We start from the raw sequence: 13,096 nt of genomic DNA on the forward strand, positions 1-13,096 counted from the left end.
AACTTTTAGCAAACTAAGACTATGCAGCAGGCCAGATGTGTAATTTAATAATTAGCAAGAGCTAATCTGCTTGAATAAGGTAATATTTGCATTATAATAGCTTATTATTGTTTGCATCTTATAGTAATTGGACTAAATAAATTTGCTTTGAGAACTTTAAATCAATATGCATTTCAGAAGATTAAACTTATTTAATGCTGGTGGAAAGCATACTTTTAATTTGAAATCTTTCTGACAGTTGCTTCCTAGTTCATCTAGTTAATTTGATTCTTTTATTTAATAAGTTTTTGATGTTGTGCCTTTTTTTTTTTTTTTTTTTTTAACTGTGGTGAATCATGACATTATTTTCTACAGATCATGGGCCAAATTGACCCATGATATACCTGAATGGAATAACACCAGAAATTAACTTCATTCCATTTACTTTATTTTTGTGTCAGCATTAAAGTTATTCTCTGTGGTTTGTTTTCACATAAATGGCTAGCATGGAAAAAGTTTTATAATGTATTGGAGTTCTAGTCCTCAGAGAACTGGCTTTCTTAAACTTTGTAAGTTTGATGTATGGGTTCCAAGGTTGTGTGGGTTTGCTTTAATTCAATTTACGATGTCTCTTGTATGCTCAAAAAAGAGCTAATTTAAAGTCTTGGAAGGAATGTTTTTCTTTTCAGTGGCTGTAAAAGCGTATGTGATTATATACCAGAAACAAGAATGCTTAAGTGAAAATAATTGAAACTTCTAGATTTTTGTACACTTTAGATGTTTGGATTTTATTTTTTAATTTTCTGTTGTCTGGAAACAATAACAGGTTTTGTATATCATCAATAAAGTGTTTTCTATGATACGTCCTCACCAACTACCTGAAATTCATACTCTAGGAATTACTTACATTTGGCTTTCCCAAATGTTACACTACTTCGCACCATCCTGGCAGTTTAATGTGCAGAAGAATCAACTAGCATGTGATGCTTCTTCCCAGTTAGAAAAAGAAGCGTGTTTTATGTATCTCTGAAAATAGCCTTTGAAGAGAAGAGTTTGGTAAAAAATCATAGAGATTCTTGCAAAGCAATTGAGTTCTTTTCAGCCCCGGTGATCCCCTGAATTGCCTTTTGTTTGTTTGCTTCTTTCACCTGTGGAGGATGGAAGGATCTGGGTAGAAAAGGCAGAAGAGGAAAGGAGATTGGGGAGGACAACAATGAGTAGGGGCAGGACAGCTGGAGAAGCAGATGTGTTCCTAGCAGGATGCAGAGTCCGTGAAGTTTTGAGTACCGATGTGTGTTTTGATGGCAGCAGACTTTGAAGCTGAGGGTACTTCTGCTGGTGCTGCTGGGGGGAGTTTCCAGAAACAAGCCCTTGCCAGTGTTCAGCATGAGGGAGAAGGAGAACAGGAGCTGCTGTCCTGAAACAGCTGTTGTGGGTTTCCAGCAGGGAAGGCTGGCGGGTTCCCCGCTGGCTGCTGCCATATCTTGTATTTTAGAATTCTTTCAAATGAAAAATGAATAGCTTTGATAGGAGTTATTGTCAACAGTTAAGCAGCTTTCAGTGCAAAACAAAAGCATCAGTAGGAACTAAGCCCTGTTTTGGGGGAGAGGGACTCTGCTGCAGGAACAGTTGCATACAAAGACCTGACCTTACTATCTTCTCTCCAAGCCCTTACTGACATTTTGCCCTTGCTCACTGTCCTGCAAACTTGTACCTTTCCTGAGGCAGGAGCTGGGCTGATCCTGGCATGAAAGCTGCTGGGACAGACTTTCAGTCTAGGTTAAATACATACAGAAGAGGCACTGTATATTCTGAGCAGTTCTCTCCTTTAAACACTGTCATTCAGGAATGTTTTTAATGTGTATTTTAGCCTCTCTAAAGGTGTTAATTATTAAAGTGTGGTCTTTTTCTTCTTATGAATTACATTAGGTCTTTATTGGCAAACGGAAAGTTGATTCAATCTTCTGGGAATATGTAGTCAGGTTACCAATTTCTTTGCAGAACTTTCTATAGAGAGAATAGACTTAATCGTTGTCCATCATATAGCCAAGTTAATTCTGTTCGAATATTGCTCATAATTAAATGACAAGTTTATGTATGTAATAACAATCAACACAATCCTTAAATAATTAAATGTTGTGCCATCTTACACTAATTTATTACCTGGAAACTTTAAGCAGACATTGTCTCACCTGCGTTGCTAGCACAGTAGTGGGTTTTCCATCCTGAAATGGGATAATGATGCAAATAAATCACACATTTATATGATGTGGAAAACTCTGCTTAGTGAAATATAGCCTTCTAAACCTTTGGTGGGAAGAGGAATACAATGTAAAAGTAGAAATGCTAGAGTAGTGTGCGAGAAGAGTACTGATGTGTTTCTGCACTACTGACATATAATTTCATTTTGTGGGACATAACTTTGCTGTTTATATGTATTTTATGTAAAAGTACTTAACATCCATTTCTTTTCCAATTTTGTTTCTTCCATTCAGCATTGTAATTTACTGTCTACTGCATATGATGATAAATATAATTATAAAAATAATAGATTAATATGCAATGAGTGATTAAATGATAGTAAGATCATATAAAGAGGAGCAAGCCAACACAAAGCACAGTATCTGTGATCATGTTACGAAAAATTATGAAGAATTGAAACTGAATTCCTAAAAAGCCCTTTAGTGCAGTAGATAGCTCGTGAACACTTTGTAAATCAGGTCATTGCATCAGTCTCTGCTCTTGAACAATATGATAACATTATGATCCCCATTCTCTTAAATCTGCTTGTGCTAGTGGGAGGCAAATGTTTTTTGATCTCTTTATCTATTGCTAATAATTAGTAATGTTACTTGTATAAACATGATGATTTTATATAATGCTGTCATAGTTTTGTTTCTTGCAAAGTGCAGTGTTGGGCTGCAAGTTGGGATTTCCCATTTCCTATAGCACTGAAGGCAGCAGAGTAAATTCTTTGTATAGACTGCTGTCTGTCTACTGATGGTCTGTCAAAGCTTTTTGGAAAGTTAACTGCGGTGAGGGGGAGTTTAATCATTAAAAATTCTTTCTGAAGGCAATCTGAAGGTCAGGTATTATGCATGCTGCTTTGGACTTCTCAAACTCAACAACTCTTCAGGAAGTCATTGGTTTCTTTTCATAGCTTTCCTTTACAAATAGTTTAGTGACACTTTGTGAAATGTAAACTGGACTGTTTAACTTGGATTTGGCTATTGCACCCCAATATTAGTTCTATGGTGGCTGTTTGATGCGTGTCAAGTAATGGCTCTGATCTTTCTTTTGTACTGGACTTTACTGGTATGGGCATTTGAAGTAAACTCTCCTTAAATAATTATTGCTTCCAGTGGGCCTCCAAATGAAGCAAAAGCTTGGGTGCTCAGAGCTTGTAGTGTTATTAATGACTGAGTTTTGGCTGCTCATAAATTGTTGTCCCGCTGAACAGCAGTGCAAACCTGAAATACTTCTGTTTGTAGTATTAGTACATTGTAATTCTAGAACGACATAATTGTGAAAATATTGGTGATGAGAAATGCTTGCTTCATAAAATGTGTGTTGTATGCAACACACATACATGTTTCACTGTTGAAATTCAGCATGACATTCTAATGATCTGTTTGTGTTACGTTAGCCTTTATTCTTCTAAAAGGTTCAGACTGCCAGGTTTCTCTTTGAAGTAGCTATAGATACTCTGCTTCTATGATTCTTTGAATCTTGTTACCACGTTTGGACAAGGTGACCAGAGTTATTTTTGCACTCAGAACTGGAGTGACATTTTAACTGCAGTGACTTTTCAGTGGTTGAGAGCAGAACTAGGGCAGCACATTCCCAATATGTATGTCAGTAATGAAAAGTCAGTGGTTTCTTCCTGTCTTACTATTGAGGTCATCAGTGGATATGTATTCGCATGTCTTACAGCTTTAATTCATTCCAATTTTTTAGGCGTCTATTTTCCATTTATAAGGCATTAGGGCACAGTCCATCTTGTACTATACACACATACAGAGCAGAGCTTAGCTCTTGACTGGAATTCCTAAATGATGTTGTAGTAGAAATTCTGAAAAGTGAAAATGTTGCTAAACTTATAGTCTTGTAAAGTCAGTGACGTTACAGCTTCTTCATATGGGGAAGCATGAGTATCATTAGATTTTTTTAATATTTAGCTAAGTTTACTCTATCTTGTTAAGCAGAACTTCCCTGGTGGAAGTCCCTACTGTGACGTGTCAGTTTGGGTTTTCCAAAATAAGCTTTTGCCTTAAGGTGGGTACCTGTACACTCAGGTTTCCAGCTAGTTGGGCTAAGCAATATGGATGCAGTTTTCTGTATTTTAGGACTAAAATTTATCTAGATTTTACAAATTCAATAAGCATTTACAGAACAGCTTATTTTTGCTCTAAATATGTTTGACTCTTCTCCCTCTACAAAATATCCAGAGAAATAAACAATTGCACAGAGAATAAAGACGTGTTTATTTATTGAAGAAGCAGTTCAGTGTTTCCTCTACACAGATATCTTGTAACAAATACTGATTTCACCTGGTACTTGGGCACTTAAAAAAATGCGTTAGGTTTTTAAGCTTAATTACATTTTAAGAAAACGTGGCTTTAAAAAACCCAAAGCAACCCTGTGTATAATATTTAAATGTATTTTCTACCAAAGAGTATGTTTTAATATTGTCTCCTGTTTTTTTCTTATTTGTAATTCAGTTTTTATTTGCACAGAAATTAGCATGCAAAATATATCTTACACAAAATTTATTTTAAATGTCTTCATATATAACTGCAAGGAGTAAGAAGTTCATTTTTTAATTATTTCCTGCAGCCTGGGGTGCATAGTAGGTTGTGTTTGTTTTTTTTCCAGAATTTCATAATGTCTTCAGTAGTTTTCCGTTTCTTTACAAGACAATGTTGCCTGCTACTAATGGGTTGTATGATCCTAAAGGATGGTCACTTTCTGAACAGAATTTCTCACTGATATAAATGAAGAACTCCCCTTAAATTCGCAGTACATATGGTCCAAGATTTCTTTGGATATTGCAATAGATGTTTCTTTATATCTGTGGTGGGCTTGGAAGTATAAAGGCATTAATAAAAGCAGCTCCTGTTGGTCAGAGGAAATAATAAAAAGTGTGGTAGCTGCTTTAGCTCATGGACCTGTAGCTTAGACAAAATGGTCTTAAGAACATTGTCTCTGACCTAGCAGGCACAGAAGCACATAGAAATCAAGCCAGGTAGGAATGGAGAAGCATGGTTACATGGGAAAGCAAAATCAGTACCAGGAAATGTAATGGAGTGCATCTTTTTTTTTTTTTTGCCCTGTTCTCTTCTGTATCTGAGCTATAAAATCAAGCTTCCTTCAAGTGTTGGATTTTATCTGCTGTTCATTTACAATTGATTGCAAAGTCTACTAACAGACCCTTAGGCAATATGCTAAATCATTCTAGTTGAAGACTGTATGGAGAGAGTGAAAATCAGTGTGGTTTGTGTGTTTGATTTACCCTCATTCAATTTTCACTTGTTCAACTGCTGGATTACACAGCTAAGGGTTGAAAAAATGAGTCCTGTGTAGCAGGTCTCCAGTGTCCTGCTGCACAGAGAAGCTTCTGGGAGTGTTGGTCTGGAGCCCACAAACAGGTATTGCAGGGGAGTGTGTGGGCTGGGCAAGCAATGGTGTAGACAGATTCTGCATGAATATTTGAGAAACACTGGAGTTCAGCTATAGCAGTCTTTGAGTAGAAGTGTAAGCTTTGGAGACTAATTTGCCAAGATTCTGAGAATTTGGTAAATCTGTTGACCTTTCAAACATGCAAGTTGCCCTATAGACTCCTTGGCTTCTGCTCTGGTACCCCTGAAAAAACTTGTTCTTTCAAATGCTGATGAAGGGGCTGAGGTTATTAGAAAAAAAGAAAGCATAATTTAAAACCAAAGCAAATTACTAGTAAGAATTGTTTGAAAAAGCAACTGTATTTCACAACTACCTGCTAGAAGCATGGCTAGTATATAACTTGAGAGTACTCTATGATTTTCTCCTAAATAATGTCTGATTCCATTAATCAGCTGTCACAACAAACTTCTGAGGAAACCTCTGGTCTTGTTGCACAGTTTCACAATTATTTAGGCACGTGAAGGATAGACTATTGTATGCAACTCTGAAGCATTTATTTAAGTTTAAGGGAGACAAAGGGAAATACATTACTGAACAGGCAGGTGTTTGTTTTTTCCTTTCATACGCACTTAAAATAAACCTTTAAACTGACATTAACATTTTTCTTCACAGTGAGAATGACTGGATCAAAAAAATAAAAAATATCAACTTTAATGAAGAAAAAATTATAAAATAGAATTTTAAGGCTCAAAGTTAGCATCCTTGTATTGGAAACAGTAAGGCAATTAACAGTGGATCACTTCTCCAAGATTTAACAGTTGAAATATGTAATTAGGTCTTGCTGGTCATTTTGTATGAAGACACTTTCCAGAAATGCTTATAAATCTGGTAGCATTGAGAACATAGTTCTTAAAGGAATCCTTATTCCAGTTCTGTTGCTTTGATGTACCTGTGATTGCTGTAAACAGTTGGGCTTGGCAATTGTTTACACATTAAGATAAAGAATGCAGACTTGGCTTTTCGTATTTGAAGTATGTGCTCTCATCTTCTCCTCACATGAGCAGACATGAGGCATTCAGAAGTTATGTCCCACCTTCTGCATGGAAGCACAGGAACTCAACACAGCTGCTTTATAAGGCAAGGCCAACGGTCTCAATGCAAACTGCTATGTGATGCTGCTGAGGACTGGCTTTGCACCAAGCTGGCCCAAAATTTTAAAGCAAAGAGAATACTTTTGCTTTCTAGAATTGCAATATAGAAGTTGTCATTTCTGCTGTGTGTCTGTTTGATTGTATACAAAACCAGGACTAGAAGGAAACAGGAAAATAAGGCTACAAAATTCTGAATCAGAAAACACTGAGATTACAAAACTGGGCATTTCTGTATCTTACTGATCAGTGTTATGCTCCACATTGTGGTGATTTAATGGACTTTTGGAAGATAATAGCTAACACTGACTTCAGTGGAAGTTCTAACATTGATTTTTGTTGTTGCAGTAGCCCACCCTGAATAAGAGAATGAAACACCACGTTAGTGTGAAGTCAAATCGGTTATTGAATTAGACAAAAACAATGAACAGCCAAGCTGTTCAGGAAGGGAGCACCGTTGCATAGTCTCTGGTGCATCTTGACACAGCCTGATTAGATAGTGCCATCCTTCGTAGGACGTGAACTCAAACAGCATCACATATTTTGTGACAACTCAGTGTTGTCTCCATGGCTTACACAAGCCTTTTTCCTTTGGCTTTTCCATCAGTTAACAACCCAAACTTAATTTTTCTTTTTCTAGCAGGTCTTCTTTGTGATAAGCACATCAATAACACTGATTAACAGCATTTACATTCATTCACATAAGCTTCCTTTATGTAGTCATTTTATGGGCTCAGTATATGCAGAAGAGAAATGTCCTGTAGCAGTTAATGAGCAAAATGTAGTGACTACAAACCATTTGGGATCAGATTCTGGTTTTGTTTGTATCAAAGGCACTGAAAGTAATTGAAATTACTGAGTTCCTTATTATGTATGGAGATGTGATAGGTAAAGTTTTGATCCTTTCGCTAGTAAATACTCTCAAGGAAAGAATGTTCACATTCAGCAGATAGATTATGGTGATCCACTCTCCATAGGCTACCTCTTAGTGAGACTTCTGGGGCCTTTTCTTGAATGACTGAGGATTAATCCTTCTTACACAATTTTTTGCCAAGTCTTTCAGCATGTCTTCTTGTCTTCCCACTTCTAAAGAACTGAATGTGCATTTTAAAAAACATTGTACTGCTTCACCCTCCACTTGTCGGTTCCGGTTACAATGATGTAAGTTTGGAGACATTCCACTGAAATAATGGAGAATAGGTTGAAGAGATACAGTTTACAAATTTTCTCTGTGCACTTTGTCTTTTAAACTGTACTGAGTTTTTGGGTGTGTTGTCTGATGTAAAATGTTAGAACCGCTATTACTGTCAATAATATTAACAAGTATGATTCCAGCACTGGTAACCAGGTATTTACTAATAGTATGTACCAGCATTCTTTTCTTCTAAACTATGTAAAGGACTCTGGGAAGACCAGGGCTGTAGATGGGAGTAGAATCTGATCTTTTGTGTCTTAATTTCCTCACAACAGCACTGGATTAAATAAGCAAATTCCAATAACGTTCATTGAATGATTTCCCCAAGAGTAGTTACTAATATGGAAAACTTTCTATTTTGTGTTGCCCAAATCTGACTCAGTCTAGGTTTAGTTTTGGAATCCCTTAGCCATTCTAAAAAGAAGTGAGGAGTGAGGATAAGATGAGCAATACGTTTTCTATCCTGGAAAATGAGACCCACAGCATGTCTTAAGTCGGGCACCACATAACTGAAGTCACTTGAATTAGTGCATCACTCTTAACAGCTATTAGTTTTAATTTGTTTGTAAGGGAGGAGGTACAACATAGGCAACAACTGGTATTTCTGCTTTCCCACTGAAGTACCTGCACCTTCTTTTGTATCTCAGGATAAGAATGTATTTTAGCTTCTTGGTCTATTCAGTCTGGGGTGAATCACTAGAGATTTCTAATAAAAACATGAAAGTTATAATAATAGTTTTGTTTTATGGTGTACACTCAGGTGGGAAGTGCAACAATACAAGAAATTCACTTCCTCCAAACAGTTAGAGACAAGATAAGCTGTACTTGTAGGAAACACAATGAAATGCTGTCTCTTTCTCAGTCTCTAGCTGTATCCAGTATCCTTTTGCTCTTAAGATAACTCCTCATTGTTTTCTTTGCATATGTGATTTTTTAAAGTTACATGGAAAAATCCAAATAAGGTCTATAATGAAAGTGTCTGTTAATTGTTCTTTTAATCTCTGTGACTTTGATCAGAATTGTGTTGCATTCTCCAGGCATGTTGAAAGCACAGTAAGTAAGAACTGCTTGAAAACAATGTCCAAAGAAGAATGATGGCAATTATTTAAAGATGCAGGAAATCAGCTTAGATATTCACAGATCCTAAACGCTGGGATGTATTAGTATAACTAGATGCGAAATATATTTAAATCAATCAAAAACTGTTTTTACTTAACACCTTCTGTTGCACTTTCATTCAATTGCCTTTTTTATTAGTATTATTAGTCACAGTAGTCTTTTTAGCTCTTTGCACCTAACTGTTGCTTAACTTCATAACTTTTGTATATTAACAGAATTTTCTCTGTCTTTATAATAGATCCTACACTTTTGATTATGTCCTAAATGATGGTGAAAATTTAAATTCCAACATATAATTCCTTTTCAGTTAGTTAAAAAATGAGCTAGATAGTAGATGCACTTTTAGTCACGTTAAACATTAAGAAAAAGAGACTACTATTTAAAAATGGTGAAGTTACAAGCTTGATATAATCTGTTTTTAAAGGCAGAGCATCACTGTCATTGTCAAGAAAAAGATACGAAGCACATCTGGAGAACAGTTTCAGCTATGGGCTCTAGAGAACATGCTTCAGACAACAGGAATTTTGTTTTCCTATGTTAGTATCCAATGCACGTGCCCTTTACCTTACTTTATGAATCCTTACACCATGAGTACACAATTCATGGAGTACACACACACACAAATATAAATATATAGGGTATACAGCTATACCTACATGAAACGCTATATTTATCTAGTCTCAAGTTCAAAAATTCGAAGATTATCTGGCATGATAATATATAAAAATGAGTTACATCTTTTTGCTTCAACTTGTGCTTTGTGATTATCTGGCATGTTTTTTTAGAATTACATTCAAAGTCATGTTGTTTACCCTCATTCAGGATTGTTGTTATTGTAAAATCAGTGGTTTCACTGGCAGTATTCCAGCTAAACATCACCAACCCTTAATATGGCTTGCTACAGTACAGTAGCTTCAATTCAAGCAGTAGAAGTGGTATTGGCATTTAAGTGCTTAAAACTATGTTTACTATGTAATTCCTAGCAAACTACACAGTACTGAATTTATTGCACAACACTGCATACCACAATTATCCTGCAGTAAAATAATATGCAAAAGTCTGGTATGATATGTTACTTGCAACATTTGCAGCAGTAGTACACTTAATTACAAACAAGTTGCTTGTAAACCTTGGGCATCTTGACTTGCACCTCTTTTTTTTTTTATTTCACAGTTCTAGTATCTCTGCAGGTGTAACTGGAACAATTGTTAGTTTGTTTTTCAAAGTTCTTCACTCTCCACCACCTTTTGGGGTGAGGATGAAAACAGCATAGGGCTTTCAGTAGTTGGGAAGGCAGAAAACATGTCGAGTCCTTGACCGCTGGGGTTTGCATACCAGCTGCCACCAGGTCGAAGCTTTATTGGTTGTGGAATTTGATGGTGCCACTGAGCTGAAGCAACAAAAAGAATAGGCTGTATAAACCTCTAATTAAGTTAGCAATGAAACAACAGAAATCAATGCATGCAACAGAAGAGTTGCTTCCAGCATCCGAAGAGAGCACAGTGGTGTTTTTGACAGTTTTAGGGTCTGTTCCTTCAAAAATCACAATTTACATAGTTTATAGGTTGAGTATTTTTATTGAAGTTTACAGATGGAATTCCGTCCCTATTCAATGCAATGGCAATGATTACACCCATTTCACTAAGTCCAAAATTCAACTATTTAATCTTTGGAGCCTTCTCCAAAGCTCTTGCAATCAAAACCACACCGTAACCTCATCTAAGTGTTCCTGCTCCAACAGGGGGATTGGACTAGATGATCTTTTGAGGTCCTTTCCAATCCCTAACATTCTGTGATTCTGTGATAGCATGAACAGAGATGAGTAACCTGGACATGGCTTTAATTTTGTACTACTCCATCCTCTGGGGGACTCTTCTTCCTGATTTTTTTTTTGGTAGTATTTAAATTCGAAGGAATAATATAAGGACTTTTTAAAAAAGAAGTGATTATAAAGAAAAATTACTTCTGTCACTCCCTTTGATGTATAAGACTTGCAGAGTCTTTAGAAAATATGGTTGGAATCAGGAAGCATTTCTTACTTCCCATCATTTTCCTGCTTGTACCTTGAATCCTTTATATGAAAATTTAATTTATGTCTTGCAAGAATTAGATACCTAAGGAATTATTTTTCATTTTATGTGACCATTTTTGAATAAGACTCACAAGCCCTCACTTCAACATTATGTTACTATGGTCTCTAACGCCACAACGTGGCGGAAAACTGACAGAAATACAGTAGTGACTTGTGGTTGTCCCTGATAATTTTTTTTTCCCCCTAAATGAGAAATACAAGGTTGGAAACATGTAGGTTTTTGTTTTTTTTTTTCCTTTGAGCATGTGGCTATATTTCAATAGTTTGTGGAATGTGTTCTCTTTTTTATTATACTGCTTAAGTGATCAAAGTACTCTCTTGCTCTACATAAATTGTTACATCTTGCATAGATACAGAGTAATTAAATGATGTGTTATAATTCTTGAACGGGCCTGGGGCCTTCCAAATCCCGAACGTATTAGATGCAAACTAGCCTCCATTAATTAGGCGTAGTTTGCATCATACATGCTCCCTAGACGAGGGGTCTGCTTTCTTGTGTGCAGTTTATTGTTCCATCTCAGGTCAGGGCTGTAGCACAAGCACATGTCAGAGGGAACAGAGTTAAGGTTCAACTTGAATACATGTTATTATATGCTTATGTGTCTAGGGAACTTGAAAGGTGGAAAATGGGAGTAGAGAATACTTTGTAAACCTCCTTGTCTGTTTTTTCTCTTTACCTGCCATTAAGCTGATGCAGAAGAGCTAATTTGGCCATTTAGCTGTATCATGATACCTCCTCCTGGTGGCTGTATTAAGCTGTGGCCATGCTGTGACACTAATTCTAATCCACATCAAACCCAGCAGTTTTACAGACTGAGAGCTAGGTGAGGGCAGGGCTGAGCCAAATAAAGTATTTTCTCGTTTATTTGCTAGCTAATACCTACCGTAAATGTCAAGTCTAGCAGTACAAGAGACAATCCCAGCTTCGTTTTTTGCAGACAAGGTGTACCAGCCAGCATCTGCTTTCCTGGCAGGCTGAATCAGGAGGCAGACATAGCCCGTTGTGTCTTGATGCATGCTGGCAAAACAAGTATTTTGGAGTTAGTATTTCTCAAGAGGACATCAACTTTCAGATTTTACAATATGTACAGATCGCCTGCAGGCTGTGCGTGTGAAAACGTAATACTTGAGGTTGATATCGGAGAGCCAATGGCTGCATCAAATCATTAACTGGAACTAAGTGAAATAAAATATTAATAATCAGATTTATGCTGAAGTAGAAATCTTTAAAAAAGAAACGAAAGAAATTAATTTCTCGTTAATTCCTGATGGGCACCTTATTTCATCAGCTTTTCTTTTGCAAACCTAAAAAAATAGTAATGCATTGGTATGCAAGACGTGAACCCAAACATTGTTGTATTCTGTAAGCATGGATCAAAGTCTTGGCCTGTGTTTGTGACCAAACTTTCTTATAAGCCACTATATGTGATATGCTAAACTCTCTAATATCCTGTGCCCTGGGGCATTCAAAACCATGTTGTAACTGTTCTGAGTTTGAATTCATCCATAGTTAGAGCGTAACTGAGGAAAAAAATCGTTTAGAGAGAGAAAAAGGTGCTAAAATGCATTAAAAAATACCATACCATATCATAGCATCTTCGATAAAAAGATGCATGTGTCGCGGTTGAGACGGACAAACGACATGGACCAAATTCTTTCAAGATGAAAGTAATAGGTGCCATTTATTGCTACAAGTGCATTTTTATACAATTCTACCAGTTCATGTGTCTTTTCACTATTGGCCACAAGTTACAGCACTAATATCTCATTGGTTAATTTTGCTATCATCCATGTTATTCTTCTATTCCCTTCTCTCTCACGGGTATATCTCTCCTTTCTCACGGGTACAAGTCCATACCTGCGGATACTCCTTTACTCCCATCTTTCTCAAGGGTAAATCTTAATATCTTCAAGGCTGATCTCTACTCCCATATTTTCTGTCAA

The 13,096-nt window shown here is 36.5% G+C and overlaps 1 protein-coding gene across 7 annotated transcripts in view; it reads right to left on the reverse strand.

Annotated features, from left to right (window-relative positions):
- Positions 1–6,130: 6,130 nt before the first annotated feature.
- Positions 6,131–13,096, reverse strand: part of MYPN (myopalladin) — a 66,300-nt gene continuing 59,334 nt past the window's right edge. For 4 of the 7 annotated variants that reach the window (XM_082053869.1, XM_082053867.1, XM_082053872.1 and 1 more), the window contains exons 19-21: positions 12,037–12,170; positions 10,305–10,450; positions 6,131–7,927 (exon numbers count right to left, since the gene is read on the reverse strand). In XM_082053869.1, coding sequence (XP_081909995.1) covers positions 7,898–7,927; positions 10,305–10,450; positions 12,037–12,170 — 310 coding nt within the window. In that variant the 3' untranslated portion in view covers positions 6,131–7,897. Of the gene's footprint in view, positions 7,928–10,189; positions 10,451–10,501; positions 11,681–12,036; positions 12,171–13,096 lie in introns of those variants that run through there. The other 3 variants (XR_014184174.1, XM_082053870.1, XM_082053871.1) reach the window with 3 other exon arrangements.

The sequence above is a fragment of the Streptopelia decaocto genome (genome assembly GCF_964273445.1).
Source record: "Streptopelia decaocto genome assembly, chromosome: 5".
In the NCBI taxonomy this organism is placed as follows: domain Eukaryota; kingdom Metazoa; phylum Chordata; class Aves; order Columbiformes; family Columbidae; genus Streptopelia; species Streptopelia decaocto.